Source organism: Bombus vancouverensis, chromosome 17 (assembly GCF_051014615.1).
Source record: "Bombus vancouverensis nearcticus chromosome 17, iyBomVanc1_principal, whole genome shotgun sequence".
Classification (NCBI taxonomy): domain Eukaryota; kingdom Metazoa; phylum Arthropoda; class Insecta; order Hymenoptera; family Apidae; genus Bombus; species Bombus vancouverensis.
This window is the reverse complement of record NC_134927.1, coordinates 6,099,704-6,125,452: the sequence shown is the minus strand read 5'-3', so window position 1 is coordinate 6,125,452 and position 25,749 is coordinate 6,099,704. Positions and strand designations below refer to the sequence as shown.

Below are 25,749 nucleotides of genomic sequence, written 5' to 3'. Positions count from 1 at the left end.
CTCTTAGCAGTTGCTTCCTCTTTCGAATACGACACCGCGCGAAATGGTATAATTTCAAATTTTTATTAAAAAATTTACCACCAGAGTGCGCTTAGTTCAGGAACGTATCACGTACTATCAGTACCCGGATATTACTCGGATTTTCTAGAAATTTATTTCGATATCCGTCTATTTGCATGGAAATACGATAAACCTCTATAAATTGTGTTAACATATTGCGAACTAGTCGTTTTATTGCTAGCTATTTCCAGGATATAATTAAATAATTTATCCTTAAATGACAACGATCAAAATAACGAGAATTTTTATGATCGGCTTGAAGCATTAGAATAAACACAAGAATTCTCACTAACGTGATTCGTCCGTAATATGTTAATAGCTGTGAATATAGAATAGTTTAAATTATGATTCTCACCATTTTGAAGCAGCGATTTGGTGTTTTATATTAAATTTTTCACATTTACGACAAACTCGTAGCAGTTGCTTCCTCTTTCGAATACGACACCGCGCGAAATGGTATAATTTCAAATTTTTATTAAAAAATTTACCACCAGAGTGCGCTTAGTTCAGGAACGTATCACGTACTATCAGTACCCGAATATTACTCGGATTTTCTAGAAATTTATTTCGATATCCGTCTATTTGCATGGAAATACGATAAACCTCTATAAATTGTGTTAACATATTGCGAACTAGTCGTTTTATTGCTAGCTATTTCCAGGATATAATTAAATAATTTATCCTTAAATGACAACGATCAAAATAACGAGAATTTTTATGATCGGCTTGAAGCATTAGAATAAACAGAAGAATTCTCACTAACGTGATTCGTCCGTAATATGTTAATAGCTGTGAATATAGAATAGTTTAAATTATGATTCTCACCATTTTGAAGCAGCGATTTGGTGTTTTATATTAAATTTTTCACATTTACGACAAACTCGTAGCAGTCGCTTCCTCTTTCGAATACGACACCGCGCGAAATGATGAAATTTCAAATTTTAATTCGTATTTCTGCCATCAGGGCGCAGAAAGCTCAGGTACGTATTATATTCTATTAGTACCCTGATACTGCATTTTCGCGAATTATTTTCATACAAAATTCTATAAATCATGAAAAAATTTTACCTTTTTTCTAATAAATTATATATACTATATTACAATTAAATACAAGGTTTTGTAGTAGTATAGATATCTTATCGATGAATAGTACTAATTTATGACGTAATTGAAACTTAAAATAAAAAAATGGGGAAAGGAAGGAAAGCAAACGCTTTAATTTTCGATTTACATAATAAAGAGTAAATTTATACAATCAATTACAGTATCATATAAATAGTGACGACTATACGCAACATTACAAGTATTACAATATTCTTACGCGTGTAGTAAAAAACATCATCTGCACTATACTACACTTACACGATACTTATCGTTAATATTTACAATGCTCCGAAGCGAGCGGAATTTCTCTCATTTTCATCGAGAAAAACGCTTAATAGCTCCAAAATGATTCGTGGAATCATTTGACAACCATAAAATGTCAAGATATTCAGAATATCAAGGCTTTTATCAGACATGCCGACAATTTATAAAAGATTAGAATGTCTAACACGGTCCATGGATAGTTATGACAATATTTACTAGTTATTAATAGTTATTATTTAAACTAATAAATTGATGTTAAAATCACGAAAAATGAGTCTTTATATCATTAAAAACTTTATATAATGTTCGCCAATGGAAAAGACTGTCTAATCTTCCTTCTACAAAATTTTCCATAATTACCTTTACATAGCAGTACATTATTTTAATTAATTTCATATTTTTTCTTCTGTTTATCCATGTACTATGTTATGAGAAGCAATAGATGACACTGAAATCCTAAGAATATAATATAAATTAAGAATCGAAGTACGAAGTGCTACCAGAGCATCCATTATTATTCAGGTGAACGTACTCACGAATGCAACACCATCAAATACAAAAATATCATCAATGAATTTTTCCTCGCTTGACACCGAGAGATCTGTATTTAACGATCATTTCTACGCAAAGGCACGTTATTCGAGTAGACATTATGCGCAAGAATTAATATGGCAAGAAGTTTATTAAACAAGTCCTTGTAAAGAACTAACAGACTTTTTTCTACTTTCCTTGCAATTTATCACTTTTAATTTAGTAGATTTCGTTGATTAATTTATTCTTTGATCGTTGATAAATTATTCCCTTTTTCGCCAGAGCATTGAAGACAATAAGGAAATACTGCTGATGATAGTAAGAAAAATTGCAGGGAATACAATTCGTTGTTATATTGGTTAAGGCACTAGATACAATTGACGCTCATACTTCATTACAATATCGATTTTCGATTCCGTAGCAAGTGATACAAACATATTTTTATGTTCGTAATTATGATATTGTTACATTATATTTATTTATTGACAATAATTTTTGTGCAAAAATAGTTTTGTATCTCATCTATGTTTATTTTCGTATATCAAAAATAATCATTTTTATAAGCTTTTCATTACCAAAATTTCAATCTAAATTCCATTACAAAGTGATAAACACATTGTATGAACGAAAAGAAACTTTATCCACAACCTTTATTTGTAACTGAATAACTAATCAAACGAAAAGAACCTTTGTAACCTTCCGTAATTGAAGAAATATCTACTTGAGACAAGATTAATTTGTTCTTTCTTCACCTACTAAAGTAAATGTCTTCCAAATCTTACGATATTCATTTCATAAACTACTCGCACAGTTGGAATATTTATAAATATTTTTTGTATAATACGAATAGATCACATTCCTAAGTATAATATTACAATATGTTTCTTAAAAACAACCATTGTACACTTAAAAGATTGCAACATAAAAGATCGTGATTTTCATGTTTGAACCAGTACTCTGTCTTTATATGATGTCTATGATATTTGAAAACGAAATTTTTTTTAAAAGCTTTATGATACAGATCACAATAGAAAGTTGTTATACTTGAAAATATGTATAATCGATTATACAAATACTTCACATCTATGATCAATTAACGTAATACTTTATATTTGATAAGAATATAAATATTTATATAGTTCAAACAATAGCATATTTTGCAACCTAAGTAACCAACTATACATCGTAATATAAATTTGATAAAGTCAGTAACTACAATAAGCGTAAATTGATAAAAAAAAGTAATAGTAATGCAGACCTGCCCGCGGTCCGATACATGTATCAAAACACTTTTCCTATTCCATAATTTCATTATAAAACTACGATGATGGCCGTAGCTTTATATTAAGAAACGCTGTTATGTGAAAAGCATGTGACCAATATCAATGCTTTTAACGAATTTTAAATTTTACATCATTCCCTTCACTTCAAAGCTAGTAAACAATCTTCAACTTTACTACGAATGAGGGAAACTCATAGCATTAAGCGTCTTATCGGTGGACAGGTCTGTAATAATTTAATCCTAATAAACTATGGCTTTTTATAAACATATGTATAATCTAAAGTCTGTTGTTTTAAAAAAAAATATATCAATATATATATATATATATATATATATATATATATATATATATATATATATTGATATACGTTTCTTACTTTTCTTTTACCACATCTTTTGAGTTTATTATAATACAATTATATTCTTAGAAAGAAAAAGATAAAAACATTATACTGTACTGTTATTCTAAATTCGAGCTTCTACATTTCCAGTGATATTATATCATGTACAGTTTTATTCAATTTCGACATTATGAATCGTTTAAAGAAACTGCAATCAGAAAGATTTAAATTGGATAAGAGCAAACACAATAAACTAAAGACAGTATAGCCGTAGTTATACAATTCATATTCATAGTTTAAAACTGCAATGATACAAGACATGGCAGTTGAACAAAAAAAATGTATCGTTAATATTAATTTAATAGATTAGCATTACATTTCTTTAATTTTAAAAATGACGAATTATCTTCAATTTTAAAAACGACATATCTTCAGGCACTGCAATAAGGTCTGAGTACATTTTACAGAACAAGATTAAATGGCACAAAATTGATATTCGTACTTTCAATTCTAATAAAAAGTATATAATAATAAAATTTGTGTTATATACCACTGAAAATATAAATGTTTTTCCCTTACTTTATCTTAATTTCGTTTGTCCTTCTAAGACAAAAGTTTTAATTATGCAAGTATGATAGATTAAAGTTAACGATTAATATGGTATTAGGTAACGTATATCGTTAATATATGGTTATAAAATTGCTTAAAGAATAATTGGCAATGTACAATTCCTTTTTTGTAAAATTCCTTATGGTTTTTCTATTGGCACATGACAAATTTTGTATTCATTTGCTGAAGTTTATAAATGTGCTCCTCCGCATTTACCCTTTGTACAAACATTTTACTATTTTCTGAATTTTGAAGATTAATACTTAAATCATATTGCAAAGATATATCTTTGCAACGATATTCATATACTTTATATTTTCACATAAACATTTTACTGATCCCAAAGAAAAAAGTATGGTATTGTTGCACACTACTCATGCCCTTCAAAGATCGGATTTGTCCTGCATGACTTCCTCTGAACAATTTCTGGAGGATAAATAAAGTAAGGTCAAAAAGACTATAGTATGGAAACATATATATAAAGCTTAGACAAATACACTAACTCTTTCTTACAAATAAAAGTCAAGTATGCTTCTAATTTTGTATTTCATATTGTATCTAACATCGAATAAATTTGCTAAGATTTCGAAATATTATTAACCGAGTTGGTGGAAAAGTATGATGAAAAAAATTATTGATGACAAATAATGGATAAAAGTATTCTAAATCGGAAAATGTAGCAAGCGAAGTTGCCCTGCAGCAAATCAGCATAAAAATGTAAAGAATAAAAATCTACTATTGTTAAATAAATATGCATTAGTTAAGCTAAATATTAAATCATTATAAATGTTAACCATCTAATTAATGCTACAGGCACTAAATAGGCACAATTATTAGTATCATTTTGACAATACTTTAAAGTAAAACTAGGTACTTATGAATGATCTTAGCCTTAAAGAACGGAACAGTGGCGAACATTTGGTACAGCATGGACTGCAACGAACGATATAAATGAATTCTTTTCACAAAAACGTATATATACATTACAAGCACGGATACTAGCGAAGAACATAGAATCAAAGTGATTGTAAATGCAGCACTGTTTTTGCAAAATATGCAAATTGTGCTATACATTATGGTCGCCTTAAAACTCGCCTTAACCAATATGAGTATTTCAATCCATTACGTAAATTATAACAAGTATCCATAAATTTCCGTTTGAATATTTCTGAAACGACGAAATTTCCACGACACATTTACATGCATTGTATTTAGTAATGGTAATTTTTGCATTGCGCTAAACATATATATATATAACACTAGAAATTTCAATCCAGTCTTTACATTCATGAATGAACATACCAATGTATGACATATTATTTACGTATAAGGATCTCGCATATATGTATATGTAAATGTTTTCCAACACTAAACATAAAGTGAAGAGAGTTTAAGGCACATAAACAGTAGGCAAGTTGATCAAACATAGTTATGCAATGATAGCAAAAAAGAAAAATTGCATCATTTCTGATATACTAATTACAACCTTCTTAACGAAGCCATACTGAGGGAACTGCATTTGGCCTTTCGTGTCGGCTGAACCGACATAGGTGCTACTAGAACATCATCTCTAGATGGCGAGCCTGAACCACCATTACCCAGCTCCTGGAAAGACACACGAATATCCATTTATCCTATTTATATATACAATTTTTCTGTACATATATACAATACCAGGAGGGATTAAAACAATACTGATTTTACATTAATCACATTGGATAAACAAAACAATTTAAACACTTAAACATTTAATTCACACTGGAAGCAAAACTAATAGAGAATAAGAAAGATACTTTAATATGAAAAATAACATCATGCAAGTTTGTAGGTATCATGAAGAAAAAATACTTCATACTTTTTTCTCATTGCAAATATATTTTACAAAAAATCCAAACAAAGAAAAAAGAAAGGATTCCAGCCTTGTTGATCTGTATAGCACGTGATAGATATATGTAAGCAGTAACAAAAAAAAAAAAAAGAAAACGAAAATCTCAGTTAATACAAAATGCCTCTAATAGGGCAAAGTTAACTTAATAAAAATATAAATTTTTAGCTTTTCTAGAATCCATTTTAAGAGAATCATCTTAATCATGAATAGCATAAAATTAAGTTTCTCTATTTAATTTGTGACACGAAGTATTTTGATCCAGTCGAAACACTGTGTGGCGTCACATTCCTAAAAGGAATTTTATCTGTTGAAAGTAAAATTCTAGTAACCCTCCTCTCTACTCCCTTTCACGAGAGGAGACGTTAAATTGTATTAATATTTCCTATATATTCTAGAGCGAATATTAGTAAGCACTTCAATATTATAATATTTAGCTAATATTTAATAAAATAAACGCAATACGGTATACTTACGTGATAGAGTATACAAATTTATCCACTAACGTTATTTCCGCATAAGTAAAAAACAAATATCGTGAAAAGGACATAATTCGCACACATTATGGATGAATTAACATATCTCATAAAATAAGAAACCAAATAGAACAACAAATTAAGATGAATATAAGAAAATGATGTATTATGTTGTATATACAATAAATTAATCTTCTCCAATATCTGCATAAATGTCTTAAAATAATGAAAATAAGAGATGAAATAAATTGTTTCAATGTTATAATATCAGATATTTACATAATATTTTTATAGAGATATACACAAGAAGAAAATATTGTAAACGGCAAAATGATCTTACAATTATGCATTCAAGCAAACTTCTATAAAAGCGATAGAAATAGGACGTGCAATTCGAAATTGAACGCGTTAATATTATATATATATATAAAAAAAATTTGATTAATATACTGAACTCATTTCAATATGAACAGATCAATCTGAAAGAGACAACAATCTCCTGTCGTGAAATGAAAGTAAATAAGGAGAAAAGAAAAAAGAAATAGCATAAGCATATAATAAAGAAAGATGCATGCGATAATAAACTGTCAACTAACGTTAATATTGTTGCAACTAGCAAGCCGCATCTGTGCAAGTTGTTGACTCGCCGGAGTAAGGCTGTTAGTGGATCCGAATGGCGACATCATTGTTGACATTGCTCTCTTTAATTTGCTTGGAGTTTTATTAAAACTAAACGCCCTGCCAACTTTCATCCGAGTACGAGATGCGAACCTGAAGAAAAACAGTTGTTACAAACTCATTTAAATTTAAACATTTGGACAAAAAACAAAAGCGATATTGAAATTTTATTTTCCTTTAATAATTTACTGAAGTGCATAAACTAAAACGACTTCTTTCAATAATATAGTAATATTTAATATATAATTAAATGGAGGAAAATAAATTTTCAAGCAAACAAAGGAATTAGCGAACTTAAATAAAATCCCAAACCGTAATAAACCAGTTCAAGTAAATATTACACCATAATAGTTACTAATGAGCATGCAAAAATTGAATTATAGTAAGTAATTTTTTATTCTGTTCATGCTAAAGTATTACATCACAACTATAAATCTATATTACAAATGTAAGAGTAATAAATATAGGGCTTAATTGCGAGGTTACAGAGTCTTTCCAAATTATTAAAATCTTTTATGGCTTATAAAATAAAAAAAGTAATTATAATTCATTAATGATACATAATTAATACTAAAACTTGTACCACTAAGTAGGTGGTGCTGAAAATTTAACCCCTTAACGACTAAGAAAAATGGAAACTTAACTATATAAATAGCAACTATTTAGATTCATTACTCACTAAAAAATATATCTTTCTTGGTCCAATATTATAATTAATAAAACATAATTTAATATGCAGCAATTTACGTATATCAAAACTTAGGAAACTAAGAAACTGTAAACTTAGTAAAGTCATATAAAATATATCTTTACTTTGGTTCAATGTCTATTGAAAAACGTAAATACTGCATACGATCGTAGATATCGCTATATCACAGTCAGTAGTGCTACCAATTGTCGTAATTTAGGATTTTGTTGTACCATAAAAGCTATTACAAATCCTAAGGAGATTACATACAAATAAATAGCAAACAATTTAAAGCTAAAATGCCATTCAGTGTAATCACTAATATGTATTATTCTTTTATTAATCAACATGTAGAAAGTCTGATGTTCGTATAAAATATGAAATCATCGAGGGGTCAAATAAATAGATATTAAATATTTTAATCGCATATTAATGATTTTAAACAGGCTGATATTATTCAATATTATGCTTGAACTGGTGAAATTTTTTGTGAAGTTATTTAATTTTCTATATTTTTGCACTAAAGAATGCGATTGATTTATTTAAATAAGCGGGGAACAAAGGACCAAAGCGAGTAAAAAAAAAGATAATCAGCCTGGTGCGAAAACTGACGGTAGTGGGACATGTAACGTGGTTTCACACATGCTATTGAGTAGGAACACATACGGGTCCATATACTCCAGGTAAAAATTATGAAATAGGCTCCTGCAACCAAACGAGTCGTCGCCCCATTATTTTTTGTTAACATGCAATACAGGAGAAAAACAGTTTAGAACGACTGATAAATCTTCCCCTTTACAAATATGCATATTTTTTCTATAAAAATGTCTACTTTATCGAATAGATTCATACCAATTTTTGTATAACATATAATACAGATATAGAACACGCAAAGATCTTATTTTTAGCATATCCTAAATATGAATATAATAAGAAGATTCTATATGAATATGTGGACTATAGTTCAGCAAAACTTAATAGCAATGCAAAAAAGTATATTATAAGCTAAGCTATTCTAGGAGCATAATACTAATTAATTATATATTTATCATTCTTATATCTAATAAATTTCTTTAATCTATTTATATGAGAAGATCATCTTTTAGAAGTGCTTCTCTACAAAAAACTGTAAGTACTATTTTTATCATATCTACAAACACCGTTTTTATCTTAAATAATGTTTCATTTACAATATAATTTCTCTCAATTTTTTTTACAATAAAAAACGGACTTACAGTTATAAGAGAGATACTATCGTATGCGATGTTAACGATATACGACAGGTACCAATTAAGTTTCAACTACTTACTTAAATGCTTTACTTAATGTTCCTAATGCTACATCGCTTGTATCAATTTCAAGTTGATGCGAATCAAGACTTATCAGGAACGTATCCTGCAAATATAGAAATAAAAATACTATTAGTAATAAGCTGCAAACAGTAATAATATATAAGCAAGATGAATACTAAAACTTACCGCATCAGCTTTACACACTGTATTAGCCATTTGTCTACACAAGGTTCGTAAATAATTTGTCTTATTTACTTCCTCATCAGTAATTGTAAATGAAAATAATTTTTCCTTTAACTCTTGATTACTTCTCACCATTAAAGCAAACACTTTATGACATTCTAAAAATAATATACATAAAACAAAAAGTATATTTTTCATATTTGCTCTATTTTACTTTATTCGACATATACATTTTAAACTCTTCACAAACATTTCATAAATCTTTACATGTACGAAATATTTGATAGTGTTATAAATTTTGTAATCATGTTTTTCTTATAAAATAAAAAAAAATTACAATAAAAATAAAAATAAGAAATTTATATCTATTACATATTTAAACACAATTTAGTTCATTATTAGTTTATAATATTGTTTGTTATAAACTTACCATCCGTTTCTCGAATATCAACAACCTTTTTTATCGTACTAAGTGATAACATCTTAATATGTTTATAGGGTTTTCCTTGACTTAGTTTAGTTGTATGCAATCCATTTGCTGTATTAGGACTTTTTAACGAATTAAAAGCCTTTGACCTTTTCTTGCATATTTCGAGAGTATCGGTAAACAAAAACAAAACTAAATGATCCCCACGTCCACTTAGACCCTCACCAAGTTCCATCACATCACATTTGCCAATAAATGATCGGTGTGAAGAAACTAAATGCGGTGGACAGTTGTCAATTTCGTTAAAAATATCAAACATAACCAATTGACCTTCAGTTTTTCTTTTATCCTCGTTTATATAGGTCATAACTTCTTTAATACTGCTAATTGATAGCTCCAAAGCGCTATGATCTGGATTATTTTTATTTGTATGTTTAAGGATATCTGCAAAACATTAATATGTAAAGATATTAATTACTATGCAAAATTTATTACTATCTGAATTATTTAACTCGTTCGGTATAAGCATCAATTACAGTCGGTAATTGCTAAATCTACAATCGAGTGTCGACTTCGATTCACTCGCATGAAATGCATATGCATGGCAGAGTGTTGACTACAATGGACAACCGTAAATATATGATGACTAATAGTGATCAAATATTAGATAAAAGTATCAACCATGAGATAACACTATGCCACAAACGATCAGAAGAGATAATAACTTTAATAAGTACGTATACTTGCCGTTTAATAACAAACTAATACTGGGTAACCTTTGTACTGGTTTAATTAACAGTTCCTTTAAACTTTGTCTGCCACATTCAGGTTTCGTCTGACAAACCTTCAGAAAAGCATGAAATCGTGGTTTGTTTTGATCACATTGATCGAGCATTTCCTTTGTATTTTCGAAGAAGTTGACATACGGTGGATACGCCTTGACTAGGTCGGGAGCGAACTTCAGAAATATATTACCTATACTATTGTCCTCCATCCAATGAGTAGTGCTGTATCTCAGTTCTTCCAACATTTTTTTATGAACTTCATAAATAGGTGGAAAATTGCCAAATATAATTTTAGCTTCTGTGCAATTTAATAACTCGCCAGTTGTATCTATAAGATCTTCTAGTGGAGATTTAAACAGCTAGAAACATAAATAATGTTACAAATATGTAATATTATATGTATAATGTTAATTTATTGTTTGTTTCAGCGTAATATATAATGAGACAGATCTTACCGTCATAATTGTACTGAGAATACCAACATAATTAGATTCTGTTTGTACTAATTCTAAGAAAACTTGATGACGCGGAGATAAATTTTTCCTAGAGGTGTCTGTATTAACAGCTTCCACTTCTGGAATATCTGGCAGTTATTAACAATTCAAATTTATATTATCTTCCCCTTCATATGGTTCATATTAGGTATTATCAATATTTAAATTATGTATATTGTTAGTATAATCGTGTTAAATGAAATATAAAAATACAATACTTTATTTAACAAAAGAAATGAACCACAAAGGAAGGGAAGATGTACTTAGTAGGACTGTTAAAAAAAATATTAAAATAATTGTAATTGTTAGTTGTAGGATATTTTTAAACTACATCTATCAAATCTATAATTATGTTTTATAAACAACTAACCATCAAGTAATGGTTTGTCTGGACTCGTTGTACAATCAAGAAAGCTTCCACTAACACTTAAATGTCCTGCATCACTGATGCTGGATCGTCTCTTATGCAATGCTGGAGAATCTGCACCATTTTGAACCAGACTAGATAAAGTTTCTGCTAAGCGTTTACGTTTTCGTCTTGTAGATGCTGTACTTGGAGTAGCAGCTTGTTGACTATCACGTCTAACTGATACAGTTGGTGATAGAACGGATTCCAAATACTAAATGTAAAATAAATAATTGAGAATGAGAAATATATAAAATATTTTAATGAACTTACATCTTCAAATAAATATTCCTTTTCGTCAGCTGCACCCTCATTCTGTACAGACGTCCAAAACCACTCTGCTTTTACGATATGTGCTCTCACAGAAGCTAAATCTGGTAATGCATTTACGTTTGATTCATCTACAACCTAAGATAATAGTAACTTATTATAATTCTAATCTGTTTATATTTACCATGCCTAATTAATACAAACAAATAACGTATATATATATTGAAACATATAATACACAAATTTTATTTATTTCTTTTATAATATAACAAGGACATATGCTATATAAATTGTTAAACATTTATAAAGGACGAAATACCAATTATGCAATTCGTTATTACTACAGATTAAAGGAACACACTCTAATACATCACAAAAACAACACAAAAATAACAATTCTCTATACTTAAATTACTACATCCTAGTACTATATATAACAAAACATTCATAAATAATTTCTCTAAAATTAACAATTTCTATTCTTGCTAATTATAAGTTTTTATTTAGTGTTAAAATACCCTAATAACCTCATCCCTACATGTCTACAACTTGTCATTTAGTGGAGCAAGTTATTCCATAATTTAACATAATACCCATTAAAAAAATAAAAGTACCAAAGATAATGGTTTGTCCTTCTGTTTGTCCAATTTTATATGATCATCTTTCAGAATGTGACTTTTAGAAGACATATTTAAATAACTTTCATCTGATGCAAAAGAACTTCTTGAGCCATATTCAGAAGTTGATAATTTTGCTACCTTAGCAGGGATGGGCAGGGGACTAGGTAAAGGAGTATATTTTTGCTGTTGATGAATTTCTGGAATTTGCTTGCATGGATTAATAACCACATACTGTTTAAGCATTGGAGAAAAATTTAAATGACTAAGTTTTGACAAAATGGAAGAGTTCAGTTTACATGTACTCAAAAAACCTTTGTTTTTTGTCATTGGCATAGATGAATCATACAAAAGAGAATCATTAAGTTCTAAATCATGTTGTCTTAATAAATTAGGATGAGAATGCATTCTTTTTAATTTAAATTTTTCCAGAGAACAAATTTTATGAATTGTAATACAAGATTTAGCTTTTCGCCACTTGATATACCGTTTAGGAGATATAATCTTTTTGTTAAAAAAGAAGGAATTTCGTGCACACTGTGTATTCTTACAAAACTGTAACAAATTAGTTTTTCTAGTAGAATACTGCTTGTTTACATGTTGAGTAACCTTCTTTTTACATAATGTAGAAGAGTTAAAATTATATAACCCTTGTTGAGTGCACACATTTTTATTACCAGTGTTATAATTAGAAAAAGCATTAAACATATTGTTCTTAATTCTTTTATCATTACATAGAAATGAAGATGATGAAGATAAAGACATAGAATGCATATCCAACATAGTAGATGTAACAGGGAAATTGCTTTCTTGTAATGCATTAACGTCATTTGTTTGTATTACATTAGACATACTAACACCAGAATCAGCTCGTCCTATAGAAAACTCAGACATAAAAGATTCATCTGACAAACTTGGGTAATCATATAAATTATCATCCATACAAATTGCTGAATCCTGACTAATATCATTTAATATAGAATAAGCACACTTATTTTCTTTAAGTTCAAAATGTTGAGGAACATAAGAACAGAAACAATGTGAAAAGTGTCTCGTACTCAGTTTTTTGGTTAAATTTGTATTATTAACATGGAAAGTATGTGAAGAATTTATCAGTTTTGTGTTAGGAATGGTATCAGTGTATGGATTATAAAAAGTGAAGGAAAATGGTTTTGTTTTTAAATAAGGATATGGAATACAATTAGGATTTTTAGTATATGGCAGCGTGTCAAAAGTATTGTTTGATTTCTTGTACTGATGACTTCCTAAATCTGTTACCTAAAGGATGTATTACATATGTTTGTTTTACATATTTTATACTTTATGAAATATGTAAAATATTGTATTGTATAAACTTACCACATGTGTGCAATTTGGATCATCAATTTCTGTAGATTCACCTCCTTGTTGTTGTAAAACCTCACACATATGACGTTTCTCTTCATCAGGAAAACCAAAGAAACATACTTTTGCACCGAAAAATGGTTTTAGCTTATAAGTTGTAATCTGCACAAAAATAATTATATCGTATATTAAATGTTATATATATTAAATGTACCAACGTCATTGGCAAAAATAGATAGTAAGAAATGGACAGTAAAATATTTGAATATAGTTATTAATATAATTATTACCAGTTCTTCATTATTTCCATAACTGGAAATATCGTCTTTGGCATTCCATAATGCTGTCACCCACTCCATAGACATAATAGGGACCCGAAATGTAACGGCATATCTATACTTATCTCCACCACAACAATTAGCAATGAGATGCGTCACCTTTGCACCCATTTCTTTCCTAATACTTCCACCCATATTGTGAATCATATTAATCAACTTGGTCTATGATATTAAAAATTAACATCATAATATTTCTATTATCGTAATATGTAGATCATAACATACATTATATCAATTAATAAGATGAAACTAACCAATTCATCCTTTTTCCTAAATCCAGTAAACACTACTACTGTGCCTACCATGGCTTGTGTATACATTGGTCTAGTAATACTAGGTAATGAGTCCTTTTTTTCTGCCAACTGCAGAAGTGCTGTTGGTCCCAATATTCTACAACGTGTTAAATTAAACCAACCAAAAGTCAGATTCTTTTGATTATGTTTCAACATGTTACAAATTATATGAAATTAAATATGACAAACCTATGTGCACTTTTATGAAGAGCATCATATTCAGGTCCCTCGAACTTCTTTAATATAAAGTAAGTACAATATGATGTATCTTCTACATGTTCTAAACCAGTTTCAGATTTGAGAACAGGTACGCTAAACTGCTGAGCAGCAGCACCAAGTGCAGGATCATCACCAGCTGCACCAATCAAGCATATCCTTTTCTTACGTGGTATAATCAGAGCTGAAATTTAAACAAATTTCCAGCTATCATTAGTAAAATTTAATGAAACAATGCTACCAATAACATTTTGGGTCAAGGTTTAATATTTTACAAATATTTCATCATTTACATAACAAAATCAATAATTTAAATTTAAAAAATTTATTTTTAAATTTAAAAAATTTATTTTCAGTTACAAAATGTATTATGAATAAAATAATTCAAATTAAGAAAACTAGGAAAACTAAGAAAGAAGTAATTATTTTTATGAAATTTAAATTATTAATATGATATTATTGATTATTATTTATTTGTTTATAATTCGACAATAATTTCACTGTTTAAAATATTTTAAAGACCTAAAGTCAAAACACACAGTGATTATAGCTACAAATACCTAAATTTATGTGTGTATGAATCCTAAATGCAATAAATACACAGAAAGGGCAATAAATATTAATGGCTTCTGTACCCATAGGTAAGAGGTGCAATAAACCCCTATTGTCTCATGCCTAATCTCATTTCATATAATGCCAACCCCTATTATCCTATATTATATTACAATAGAACCACAAATAATTGTATGTAAATAATGGCTAATCCTATACAAGAAATATGACTAGAAAATGCAAAGCGTAAATATTTTTCCTATATCTATAAACTACTGGTACAGAAGAAATACTTGGAAAAGATGTACTGAAATACTTTTGATGATTTCATTTTGAAAAATGTCTCAAATAATTCTGTTATTAAATAATAATAAAGAGAATTTTATTTAGTTATTTATTATTTATCCATATAATTAATAATAAAAAATATTAAAAATGAAGTGAATATAACTAAAGTTTCGTAGAATAAGTAAAATATAAATAATTGTACTAGTAAACAATGAAAATGGTATTTAATATGTAAAAATTAAATTCTTCATTTATTTAACAAACAATCACTGACTGATAACATAAGTTTAATCAAAATATTTTTAAACGATATTGCTTTCAAATATGTGTCTATATATTCTATTAGTAAATAATGAAAATAATTCGTAAGATGTAATGTATAATAAATAATGTATCTTAGATGACAGCAGATGATTTTAACCTTAAAATGACACGAAGATAAATATTAAAGATAATTAAATTCAAAACAAGTATATAACGAACTGTAGGGAAGCTCATAAAGACATTTCGGACTACCAAATTTCTGACGTAATTTTGGAGAATAAGTCAAGGCCAATTTTATAAGAAACCGTTGACATTCATCCCGCGTAAAATTCAAAACACAATGTAAAAGTGTATAAGAGAAGTAGAGGATATGATACGTCGATTTATCTATGGATCAGAATGAGTGACAGATATAAGACACAAGCATTGTCGCGTGAGTTTTGATAAAGAGTGAGGTAGGGTTAGTCCATACAGGTGCCTATGGTATATGCAACGATTAACAATGTAGATCAATAGCTAAACATAATAGTAAAGATGAAAATATTAGCGAACTTACGCTCGCTTCTAACTGCCTCTTCACTATTTATATCACTGATACTGCTGTGAACACTTTGCTCTTCCATTTTGGCCGTTAGTTACAACATCGTTCTTCTCGTACGCTCTTCTTCGTACTGATCATTGAGAGCGCCTCCTACGGGCTACGAGCGAATCCAGTGAGAAAAAGGACCCGGAAAAATAAAGAAGAGCAGAGCTTGATGGCACAGCATATAGCGCCCTTGAATCTTATAGACAAAACACAAGTTCAAATCCTGAACAGGGTTCCCTCAGGTGTATTATTTTCACGGACCCTACAGTACATAAGATTCCTCAGATCTATATATGTATACGTATACATGTATAAGCATATGTATATATATTTGGATATTGGCACCAAACGACACTTTTTACCATCAGCATTTATTTAAAATCCATTATGAATATAACAGTCGAATAATCCACGGTTCTTCTGCTAAATTCGCAAGTGTCATGAAGTGGCACAGAAACGTAATTATCAGTAGTGCCGTGATTTTGCTACTTATCACCGTTTCTCGCTCGACATTCTTCTCGCATCTATTACTCACTGATTGCCGAGACTCTGTTTCTCTTTTCCTTCCTGTAACGAGGACGCACAATAAATTTCACTCACTTCAGATTGCTATGCAAAATTCGCCTTATCTCTTACAAAGGGGTTGATAAGTTCAAATTGAAATGAAATTTCAGTGCGGTATTAAACTATGATTTATAAGGTTCAGAAAGGATTACGTATATAAAAGAACCTAAGATGGGAAGCAGTGGTGTAAGAACATTTCGCAATTTTAAATATTGAAAACTAACAATAACTATCAGCTAAAGACAACACGCGCTGTTAACACTGCTGATATTAGTATGAAGTTGATGATTATACTAGATCTCTATATATCACTGCGTATCGCGTAATACCAATTATTTTTTTACTACCGCATTCTTAAATTGCACAAATAATAGCAAATTGTAAATTATATAATGTTTAATTTGACAAGGGCGCAATATAAATTCCAATTTAACAAAGAAAATGTTGCAAAATTAAAAGTAATTTAGATTATGGCATTATTAGATTTCTTTCCAAATGGATGGTAGCATTGACAAATTTACGCTACCATTTTTCAAGCGTTTAAACTTCTGAAACAGTAAAACTATAACGATTAACTGTAATTATAGCGACTCAAAAGCAATATTCAAAGAAATAACATACAAAAAATGATCGACACAATACAAAATAGTCAATACAATTAATGACCTATTATCATTTTATCATTTATGATATATATGTACGTGTAAGTAAGATGACAGAGATCATGTGCCTTTTTTCGTAAAATACGTAAAAGTTTTGTGTAATAGTAAAATAGTGTTACCACGCAATTTTCATATGTTTTGCGCTAGTATACGCAATAGATTAAAATATACTGCACCATAACATATAATTTATGCAAAATGTTATATTGTATTTGCACACTTTTCTCTGACAATGTTATCTAAATCATTCACATTGTTGATAATCTTTCAGTTCTTTGATTTTATCTTATGAAATCATTCTAAGAAATGTATTAAAACGTGCGCCCTCAATGTTCGCCGAAGTAGTTAACATGTTAATAAAATAGAATAAAATAAAATAAATAAAAGTATAATGATATCCGTCGCTAGATTCAGTTTCCTCTTCCTACCATTAACTACCTTCATTCACACATTTATGCAATACCAAATCTTTATGTGGCCTCGTGCATATCAATCTACACGTGCATTCTAAGAATCAGATAATCAATCCTACTATCGATAACTTCCGTTTAATTCACTGTCACCTGACACGGATCTCTCATGGAAATTCTTCGCTCTTCCACATTCATACGTTGTATCATCGTATCTATGTGCATGTCATCATGTAGATAAAAAATATTATCTTTTATTTATCTCTTTTACTATTCTAGATATAAATACATTATATTATAATATACATTTATACATATATAATTAACATGTATATTACCTTTTCCATGAATTAGAGTATTGCGACGTATTTATATTAAAGGATAAAAGAAAAATACAAGTGCTGGAATCAGACAAATCTTTAAACAATATAGCAATCTATATATATACTAATATACAAAACTTACAATTATATATTATATAGTTAATTAGTATTATTCGATTTAACTTACAACTTGTAATGTTTCATTGAACAACTTTTACTTTTTCTGTTATAGAAATAATATGGAACATTACTACATCTTGCATCTTCATTTAAGTAAATATAATTTCTGTCAATGTGGATACTAGATTTTCGTTTCAAAAAATTAAAATGAACCGTCGAAATTACATAAATTCATTTTATCGATCGTAAAACTGTGCGTGTCGAATCATTCTTGAATGTATTCGTTAAAAAAAGATATCGAAAGTATGCTACATCTTATCACATATCATTACATGTTACTAATTTATGCATCAGTTACATTGGGAAGCAAACATTTAACATACTTAAAAATCTTCTGTGACATACTTGTGATGTACTATTTTATATGCATTTAAATAAAAGGTGTCAAACTCAGGCACGATTGGTACTTCTTTAAGAAACAGAAGCGCTTCAATGTATACGAATTTATATACATCTCTTGTTTTTTAAATCTTTCATACATTTCATGTTAAATTCCAAATTTATATCTAAAATCCATCTAATACATATTTTACCCCTGGAACTATATGCTATTAACAAACTTCCTAATTTGCATGTTAAAAATTACTTTATTGTGGATGCTACATACCGAAAATAAGAATAAATATCTTTATCATATATTTCATTTATATATTAAAAAAATATTTTATTCAAATATTTCATAAATATAAGAATATTATAAAACTACGTTATGGTTTAAAAATATAAAAGTGGTTGTACCATTCCAGGGTTATTATATCTGGATATATCCAAATAAAAGCACCATCTTCAAAATGATTTCTATGTGGTATATTCTTATTCAAATTAAAATCCTATATTCATTTTGATTAGTTTTTATTCATTGATTTTTATCGAAATCTTACTACATATTTACTATTAAAAATAAATTGCAGATTTGCATCTTTCTTTATAAATATTCTTTGATTAAACAAGAACAATTATTTATAAAATTAATATATTTGAATTTGTATAATCCTATTCAAATTCTTTAATACCCTTAATACAACAAATTAAGTTCATATTCAAGTTCTTCATTTTCTTCATATTTTCTTACTGGCATTCTACTAATAATATAAGGTTTATGATATAAATAAATATTAATTTCATATAGACTAACTTTTTTATAAACAACACTAAGTATGTTCAATAAAAATATGATTTAATACTAATTACAGCGAAGGTACTCACTGCAAATGTATAGTACATAAGTAATTAATTATGAGGTAACATGTATAAAAAATGTTATATAAAATTAGTAACAAAAGAATTGAAAATTATTAAAAATTGTTGACAGAATATTTGAACCACATATTTTTTTGCACGAGGTGAAAATATGTCTTTTGACTGTTAGTAGTTCTTATATAGCATGAAACTCAAAATGAATGATGAAGTATCGTTCAGAATATAGGAACTTACTAATAATACAACAATAACGAAACTCTCAAGAATAGTTGCAACGAATGTTTTAAGTTATCTGTATGATTTCTCAATATTCGTGCATATATATAATTTAATTAATATATAATAATCCATAGCTGGATTGAATGAAAACATTATAACAGATAATTTTATATCGTATATAGTATGAAATCATACCATAAAAATACTATTAAGCATAATATTATAATCCATATTTTCAAATCACATAGACGCAATAAAATATCCTTAAACATTTTTGGGGAGATTGCACGATATTTTTGGTCAAAATAAAGAATGTGTTTTTGAAAAAAAGGATTATCATTTGGATTGCAAATTTTCTTCTTCATCATCGCTGTAATCATCGCTTAAATAATAGTTACTCTGTGAATATTCAAAACGGCCAGTCTTTTTTGGTGGTGGACTGCAACATAAATCATATAAATTAATTACATTAGTTTGGATTAATCATTAAGTAAATAACATTTCCATATTTAATATTTACCACGTACTCAAAAAAAATATTTGTGATAATACCAGACAAGTTATGATCTATAGATATATTATGTACACAGAGAAAAGGAAGAAAGTAAAACACATTTTTTTACAACAAGCATTGGTTAAATTGTGTGTTATTGCTTAAAATTTATCTAATGTATTTAACAGTGAAATTATATACTAACATAACATGCTGCAAATGGATGGTGTGAAGTATTGAAGGTTTTCATATAGAAGCAGTACAGAATGAAGTGGTGTTGCATGTTAGTCAATTGACTCGAATGCTGTGATGTACCTTGTCTGATCTTCATCATTATTGCTGCTATTACTGCCATTCGGACTACCATCTCTTTTTGGGCTTGCAGGAGGAGATAATGCTTGCATCAAACGTCCTTTGCTTTCATTCCAAATCGTTGACTGCAAAAAAAAAGAAATTAGAAATTCATTAAAATTTGTACGATTCGTAGTTTCTTATTCTAAGAATAAACAAAAAACATTAGATTAAATACATATATATGACACCATTGTATATAAACTACAGATGTACAAAGAAGATATTTTCCTCTATACTTATGCACATACTGCATTGAAAAAAGCCTTATGAACAATTTAGGTTAAAAAGAGTAATTACATATCAGTTAATTTAAATATTATTTATTCTTTTATAATGGATATAACTCTATAATGCATATCTCACAGTATATCATTAATACTGAGTACAAAGTAATTATCAAAATAATTAATCCATAAATACTACCCACCAATCTACCTTCTCTTCCAAACAAGAGTAGAAAAGCATCAATAAAGTCTCGAGACTTTTCTTCCCATTTGCTAATCATATCCATACGTTTTTCGCCAATATTCTCCATCACCCGTTTACCTTTATCTTTTAAATCATCAAACTTATTTTGTAAGCGGAATTTCTTTTCCTGTAAATATATAACTTATTCGATGAAATATCATTGCTTAAAAAAGATATTGCGTTTAAAAAATATATACTTGCATTGAGAAAAGAAACATTAAGTTCTTTGGCACTGTAGCCTCGCGCAAGATTTCTTCTTACATAAATGTCATAATCTTTAACTATTCTTGCAACAATATCTGACGTTGATACTCCTTCTGTTCTTTGCGTAGCCACAAACATACCTTTAGCTTTCAGGCCTGCATAAACATCTGTACTATCATCTGTCATATAAGGTATATCATCATGAGCAACAAAGTCAATCTGAAAAATGTTAAATGTTGAACTATTTTAACATTCGACAAACATGTTTTTAAAAAAATAATTTACAGTTAATTTTACTTTATGTTTTGTAAGAAATTCATCATCCAGTTCCCAAGGTGCATCCCTAACCACCTCATCTACATAACGACAATGTCTTACTGCATCATATCTCTCAACATCTGTCATAACTGTCCTTCCCTTTTTACTATGTGTTAACTGATCATTACAAACTAAAATAATAAAAATTGTTTTTATTAATGTTATGCAAAGTTCATGTTACATCTCAAAATTTTGAAATTTATTTCTTTACCTCCCACAATAAGATACACATTAGGGAAAATATTTTTTGCTTGTAAAAGTTGTCGTGCATGCCCTTGATGAAATAGGTCATAAATACCATCTGCATAGACTCTGATTTTCCTAGGGGCTATATTATTACAGATTATTAGCATTATATGTATTATTCAAAAATTCCTATTACCTAATTTCACAAATATCTAATTCATTTCTACTAACCTTTACTACTTCTTGCCATTTTCAATGTAATACGAATATTATAATCACATGCATTTCTTTCGGCAAGTGCTTCTGGATCATCACTAAAGGGAGCCTCCTTACAAATTGACTGCAATAAATTCAATACAATGTAAATTATACAATAAAAATGAAAGTGAGGTATGAAACAACAAAAAAAGGGATATAGATATATATATAATCAAGAAAAATTCATAGAAATTTATTAAAAACATTATTTCAATTACGTTTTTGAAAAGTTGAATATAATAAGTAACAAAAGCCTACTTAATCATAGATCTTTAATTTGTTTGATTTTAATAATAATGAAGACAAAATACTTGTATTTATTTTTAGAAACAAAATAAAAAATAAAAATTTAATTGTATTACATATATTAACATAAAAATTATTAAAAAAAAAAAAAAATGTTTGACTCACTGGAAGTTCTTTGTGGGAAACAGAAATTTCGCTATTATACTTTTTCAGCGAAAATTGACCTGACTCATTATTTGAATTCCTGTTGGTCCCCCAAGTCATTGTCACTAGCTGTTAATATTATGAAAAATAAATTTTCCATAAAAGAACAATACGAGTGAATTTATTTGTCAGATATGTATATATATGTATAATCTACCTGTTAAATTTCTTTAAATACAGATTATTTTAAAGATCTTGATGTTTCTATTAGGAGATTAAAATACTTTTTAAAATATATATAAAACTTTTTCATATATTAAAAAAATAGATTTGCATTGAATTTAATGTTGACATACTGTCTGCTAAATATTTCAGTACAGAGAATATGTTTCAGAACCTATGTTCACATACTTGTTCATGAAGTATTTCGATAAGACTATTTAAAGAATCAAGTATTCATGGTATTATATTAAGATAGATATGCTTATGATCTTGCATAATGTCATACCATTATCATAAATAATTTTTGCTTCTATATTATCTCTTCATGATTAAAGATAATCCCATAGCCCCAGCAGAATTTGTATGTAAACTTTATTCACATGTACATGTGTAACTAGCACATAGGTATATGAGATATGTATTTCATATATATATATATATATATATATATATATATATATTAATATAAAATCTTGAATATAATAAACATTATATTAAATCGGTAAAATATCAATTAAATGATAACGTAGTACAAACAGATTGTATCTTCCTTATTGAACAAGTACACTTTCAACAAATTTTGATTATAAGTAATTATAAGAATTAAGTAGTACTTACAGGATAAACAGGCGAATCTTTCTTGGAGCAAGATGCATCCTCTCCATTTTGAATATTTAAATAAGTTGTAGAATTCAACATAGTTTCTTCTCTAGCACGCTTTCTAGACATTTTTTATTCTTTCAGTGTTAGGTCCATACAAAACCTATTGAACAGAAATATGCCAATTTTTATTGATCCTATTGTTAATAAATAGATCACGTGTACATCTTATTATTGCCATTAGTGATGTAAAATGTTACATAAATGATATATGTTATATTTTACATCTGTGTGTAACAAAAGATAAGTATGAACTTCAACAAAAGTCACAGAATCGTATGTACATTAATATTCTATCTGAACTAAATAAAAATATATTTGCACATACTTCTGATAATACTTTGTAAAACTGTAATATCAAAATTAAAAATAGCACTATTCGAATTCACTTTCATAAGCACTACTGTATTTTTAATAATATTAATTTATAGATATGAGTTAATAATCTACACAGAAATTGACAAAAGTTTACCTGGTTTTCATTAGTTACATTAAAATTATTGGTCAATACCATTACTATAACTTTAGATTACAAATCACTATGTTTATAAAATATTCATGAATACTCGTATAATCTCCAAGGAATAATTAGAGGTGTGCCGAATAATTTCTGAGCTAGTCATGTTTGATGTTATTTCATATTATTATTTAAGAAAATTTTAGAAGTATAGATTTAATGCCTGTAAAGCACTAGCATGTTGCTAAACTGTGTTCGAAGGTTAAAAAAGGAGAATACAGAAAACAAAATATAACCAGAAACAACGAATCAAAAATACAATATTTATAGCGTAATTAACAATTTAATCATATGATAATCGTGTAGAAATAAGTAACTTATTCATTGGACTTTCTAGAATTCATCGTTATGTATACTGTCTATCTTATCATGTATTCTCTTTTTAAACTTTTGTAAATTCCAATTGAACGGAACGAACCTCTTCACGCCCTAATTTCTGTACACACGATGGTAGACTAATACAATAAGGAATAGGATATGACGAAAAATCGAAGAGTTCCGCCAAAAATTTAATAAACTCGTAAGGTCTGTTAGGTTTCTCCGTGTAACTTTTACAGCAAAATTTAAGAAACAAATTTGTAAAAATATTTAGAGAAATCTCACTTTCTATGCTAGTGCCATGTACTACTAAATGGCTAACGTAGCAAACGCTGGCCACGATACTTGTGGATACTCTGCGCATTGCATGCGTTTCAGTATGCAATCAGGGGCGGTATAACAGTACTATGAACCCTAAGTATAAACGAGATGGTATTTGTGCGTGCGTGAGTTCTATATAGAGAATAGAGAGTACGGGAATTACGAACGAGGACAAGAAGCCGTACCAATATCTTTATTTAAATCTAGTTTCCACGATTACCGAAAATAAAACCATGAAAATTTATGCTCTAGATTATTTTCAACCGGAATTCTTTTTTATTTTTATCTTTGTCGCGAACGTAAAAGTTGTACATCAAATTTCTAAAAGTCAAATATTCTTAAATCTAATTATTAAGATTGATTAGGTTTCATTAATACTAAGTAGTATTATTGGAAAAATTAATTCTCGACTAAAACAATTTAGTTTGTTAAATATTATATAATGTCGATATTAATATTGTATTGTAATATATTATTATGATTGATTAATTTTGATTACTTGATTGGGATTATCGACATTCCGTGTATATAATCATCACGTTATGAAGAAGTTTTATCGATACAAAAATAGAATAAATATTTAACAAAATATTTTTTTTTAAATGCGCGCAAAATATGGTCTAGAAATAGAAGACATAATTCGCATTTTATTTTATAAACATACGTTTTCAAAATGATACTATACACTTCTCGACTGCCAGAGGAAGTAATTGATAATTATAAATTTTTAGAACACGATCAATTAGAATTCAGTTTCACACAATAAATATATCACTTGTAATGCATAAATGTGCACCGAACGTGTTTGACGATAGAATGAACGCCGGTATGAAAATGAAAGGAGAATAACGGTGACGTAATATCGGATGATCACAACGTCATACAATCATACTCTTATTATCACATGAGTACAAATACATTTCCAATTCTATACAATTATTTCCGACAAATTTAATTGTTTTAATACATATCTATGAACATAATATTAAATTAGTATATTATTACGATACGAGATAATTAGTTATTACGAATTAAGTTATATGTATTTTGTAGGATAATTTAAAAAGTTATAATTTTGAATTGATATCTTATAATTGAAATGCTTATTTATATTATACATATGTAAATATATAGTTCATGAACACATATGTAAATGATACAAATTAAAATAACGAAAATTTCCACGTATCGAATAATGAATAAATTTGT

The 25,749-nt window shown here is 28.1% G+C and overlaps 2 protein-coding genes across 14 annotated transcripts; both read right to left on the bottom strand.

Annotated features, from left to right (window-relative positions):
* Positions 1–1,274: 1,274 nt before the first annotated feature.
* Positions 1,275–17,185, bottom strand: pbl (epithelial cell transforming 2 pebble). 7 transcript variants are annotated; one of them, XM_076625890.1, is made up of 19 exons: positions 16,910–17,118; positions 16,244–16,840; positions 14,557–14,767; positions 14,329–14,464; positions 14,027–14,236; positions 13,752–13,898; positions 13,174–13,670; positions 12,390–12,801; positions 11,779–11,913; positions 11,470–11,719; positions 11,061–11,188; positions 10,568–10,964; positions 9,824–10,264; positions 9,397–9,551; positions 9,228–9,313; positions 8,531–8,623; positions 7,149–7,323; positions 5,678–5,796; positions 1,275–4,617 (listed from the first exon to the last, which is right to left on the bottom strand). In XM_076625890.1, exons 2-19 carry the CDS (start codon positions 16,308–16,310, stop codon positions 4,575–4,577), a joined length of 3,702 nt encoding a protein of 1,233 aa, XP_076482005.1. In that variant the 5' UTR covers positions 16,311–16,840; positions 16,910–17,118; the 3' UTR covers positions 1,275–4,574. The 7 variants fall into 7 exon arrangements, with proteins under 7 accessions (XP_076482005.1, XP_076482000.1, XP_076482002.1 ...); XM_076625885.1 differs by lacking the exons at positions 12,390–12,801; positions 13,174–13,670 and having other exon boundaries at positions 16,244–16,535; positions 16,636–16,840; positions 16,910–17,114; XM_076625887.1 differs by lacking the exons at positions 12,390–12,801; positions 13,174–13,670 and having other exon boundaries at positions 17,062–17,185.
* Positions 17,186–18,143: 958 nt separating this feature from the next.
* On the bottom strand, positions 18,144–25,363 carry LOC117166138 (choline-phosphate cytidylyltransferase A). 7 transcript variants are annotated; one of them, XR_013060523.1, is made up of 10 exons: positions 24,320–24,607; positions 23,343–23,487; positions 22,524–22,631; positions 22,086–22,194; positions 21,880–21,996; positions 21,648–21,799; positions 21,348–21,569; positions 21,106–21,273; positions 20,530–20,761; positions 18,144–20,270 (listed from the first exon to the last, which is right to left on the bottom strand). XR_013060523.1 is itself a non-coding variant. In XM_076625907.1 (10 exons), the coding sequence occupies exons 2-10, from the start codon at positions 23,451–23,453 to the stop codon at positions 20,168–20,170; spliced, it is 1,212 nt and encodes a 403-aa protein (XP_076482022.1). In that variant the 5' UTR covers positions 23,454–23,487; positions 25,205–25,363; the 3' UTR covers positions 18,144–20,167. The 7 variants fall into 7 exon arrangements, 6 of the variants coding, with proteins under 6 accessions (XP_076482022.1, XP_076482024.1, XP_076482021.1 ...); XM_076625907.1 differs by lacking the exon at positions 24,320–24,607 and adding an exon at positions 25,205–25,363 and having other exon boundaries at positions 20,640–20,761; XM_076625909.1 differs by having other exon boundaries at positions 20,640–20,761; positions 24,505–24,631.
* Between the last annotated feature and the right edge of the window lie 386 nt (positions 25,364–25,749).

What these genes read in the sequence shown, in the direction of transcription:
- pbl (XM_076625890.1), bottom strand. Translation starts at nt 16,310, where the DNA reads ATGGAAGAGCAAAGTGTTCACAGCAGTATCAGTGATATAAATAGTGAA. An exon ending in ACATTAAGTAAAGCATTTAA is followed by an intron (nt 8,624 to 9,227) that starts GTAAGTAGTTGA and finishes GTTTGGTTGCAG; the next exon opens with GAGCCTATTTCATAATTTTT. An exon ending in CTAGTTGCAACAATATTAAC is followed by an intron (nt 5,797 to 7,148) that starts GTTAGTTGACAG and finishes GTGTCTTTCCAG; the next exon opens with GAGCTGGGTAATGGTGGTTC.
- LOC117166138 (XM_076625907.1), bottom strand. Translation starts at nt 23,453, where the DNA reads ATGTCTAGAAAGCGTGCTAGAGAAGAAACTATGTTGAATTCTACAACT. An exon ending in AATTTCTTACAAAACATAAA is followed by an intron (nt 21,570 to 21,647) that starts GTAAAATTAACT and finishes AACATTTTTCAG; the next exon opens with ATTGACTTTGTTGCTCATGA. An exon ending in TTAATGTTTCTTTTCTCAAT is followed by an intron (nt 21,274 to 21,347) that starts GCAAGTATATAT and finishes ATATATTTACAG; the next exon opens with GAAAAGAAATTCCGCTTACA.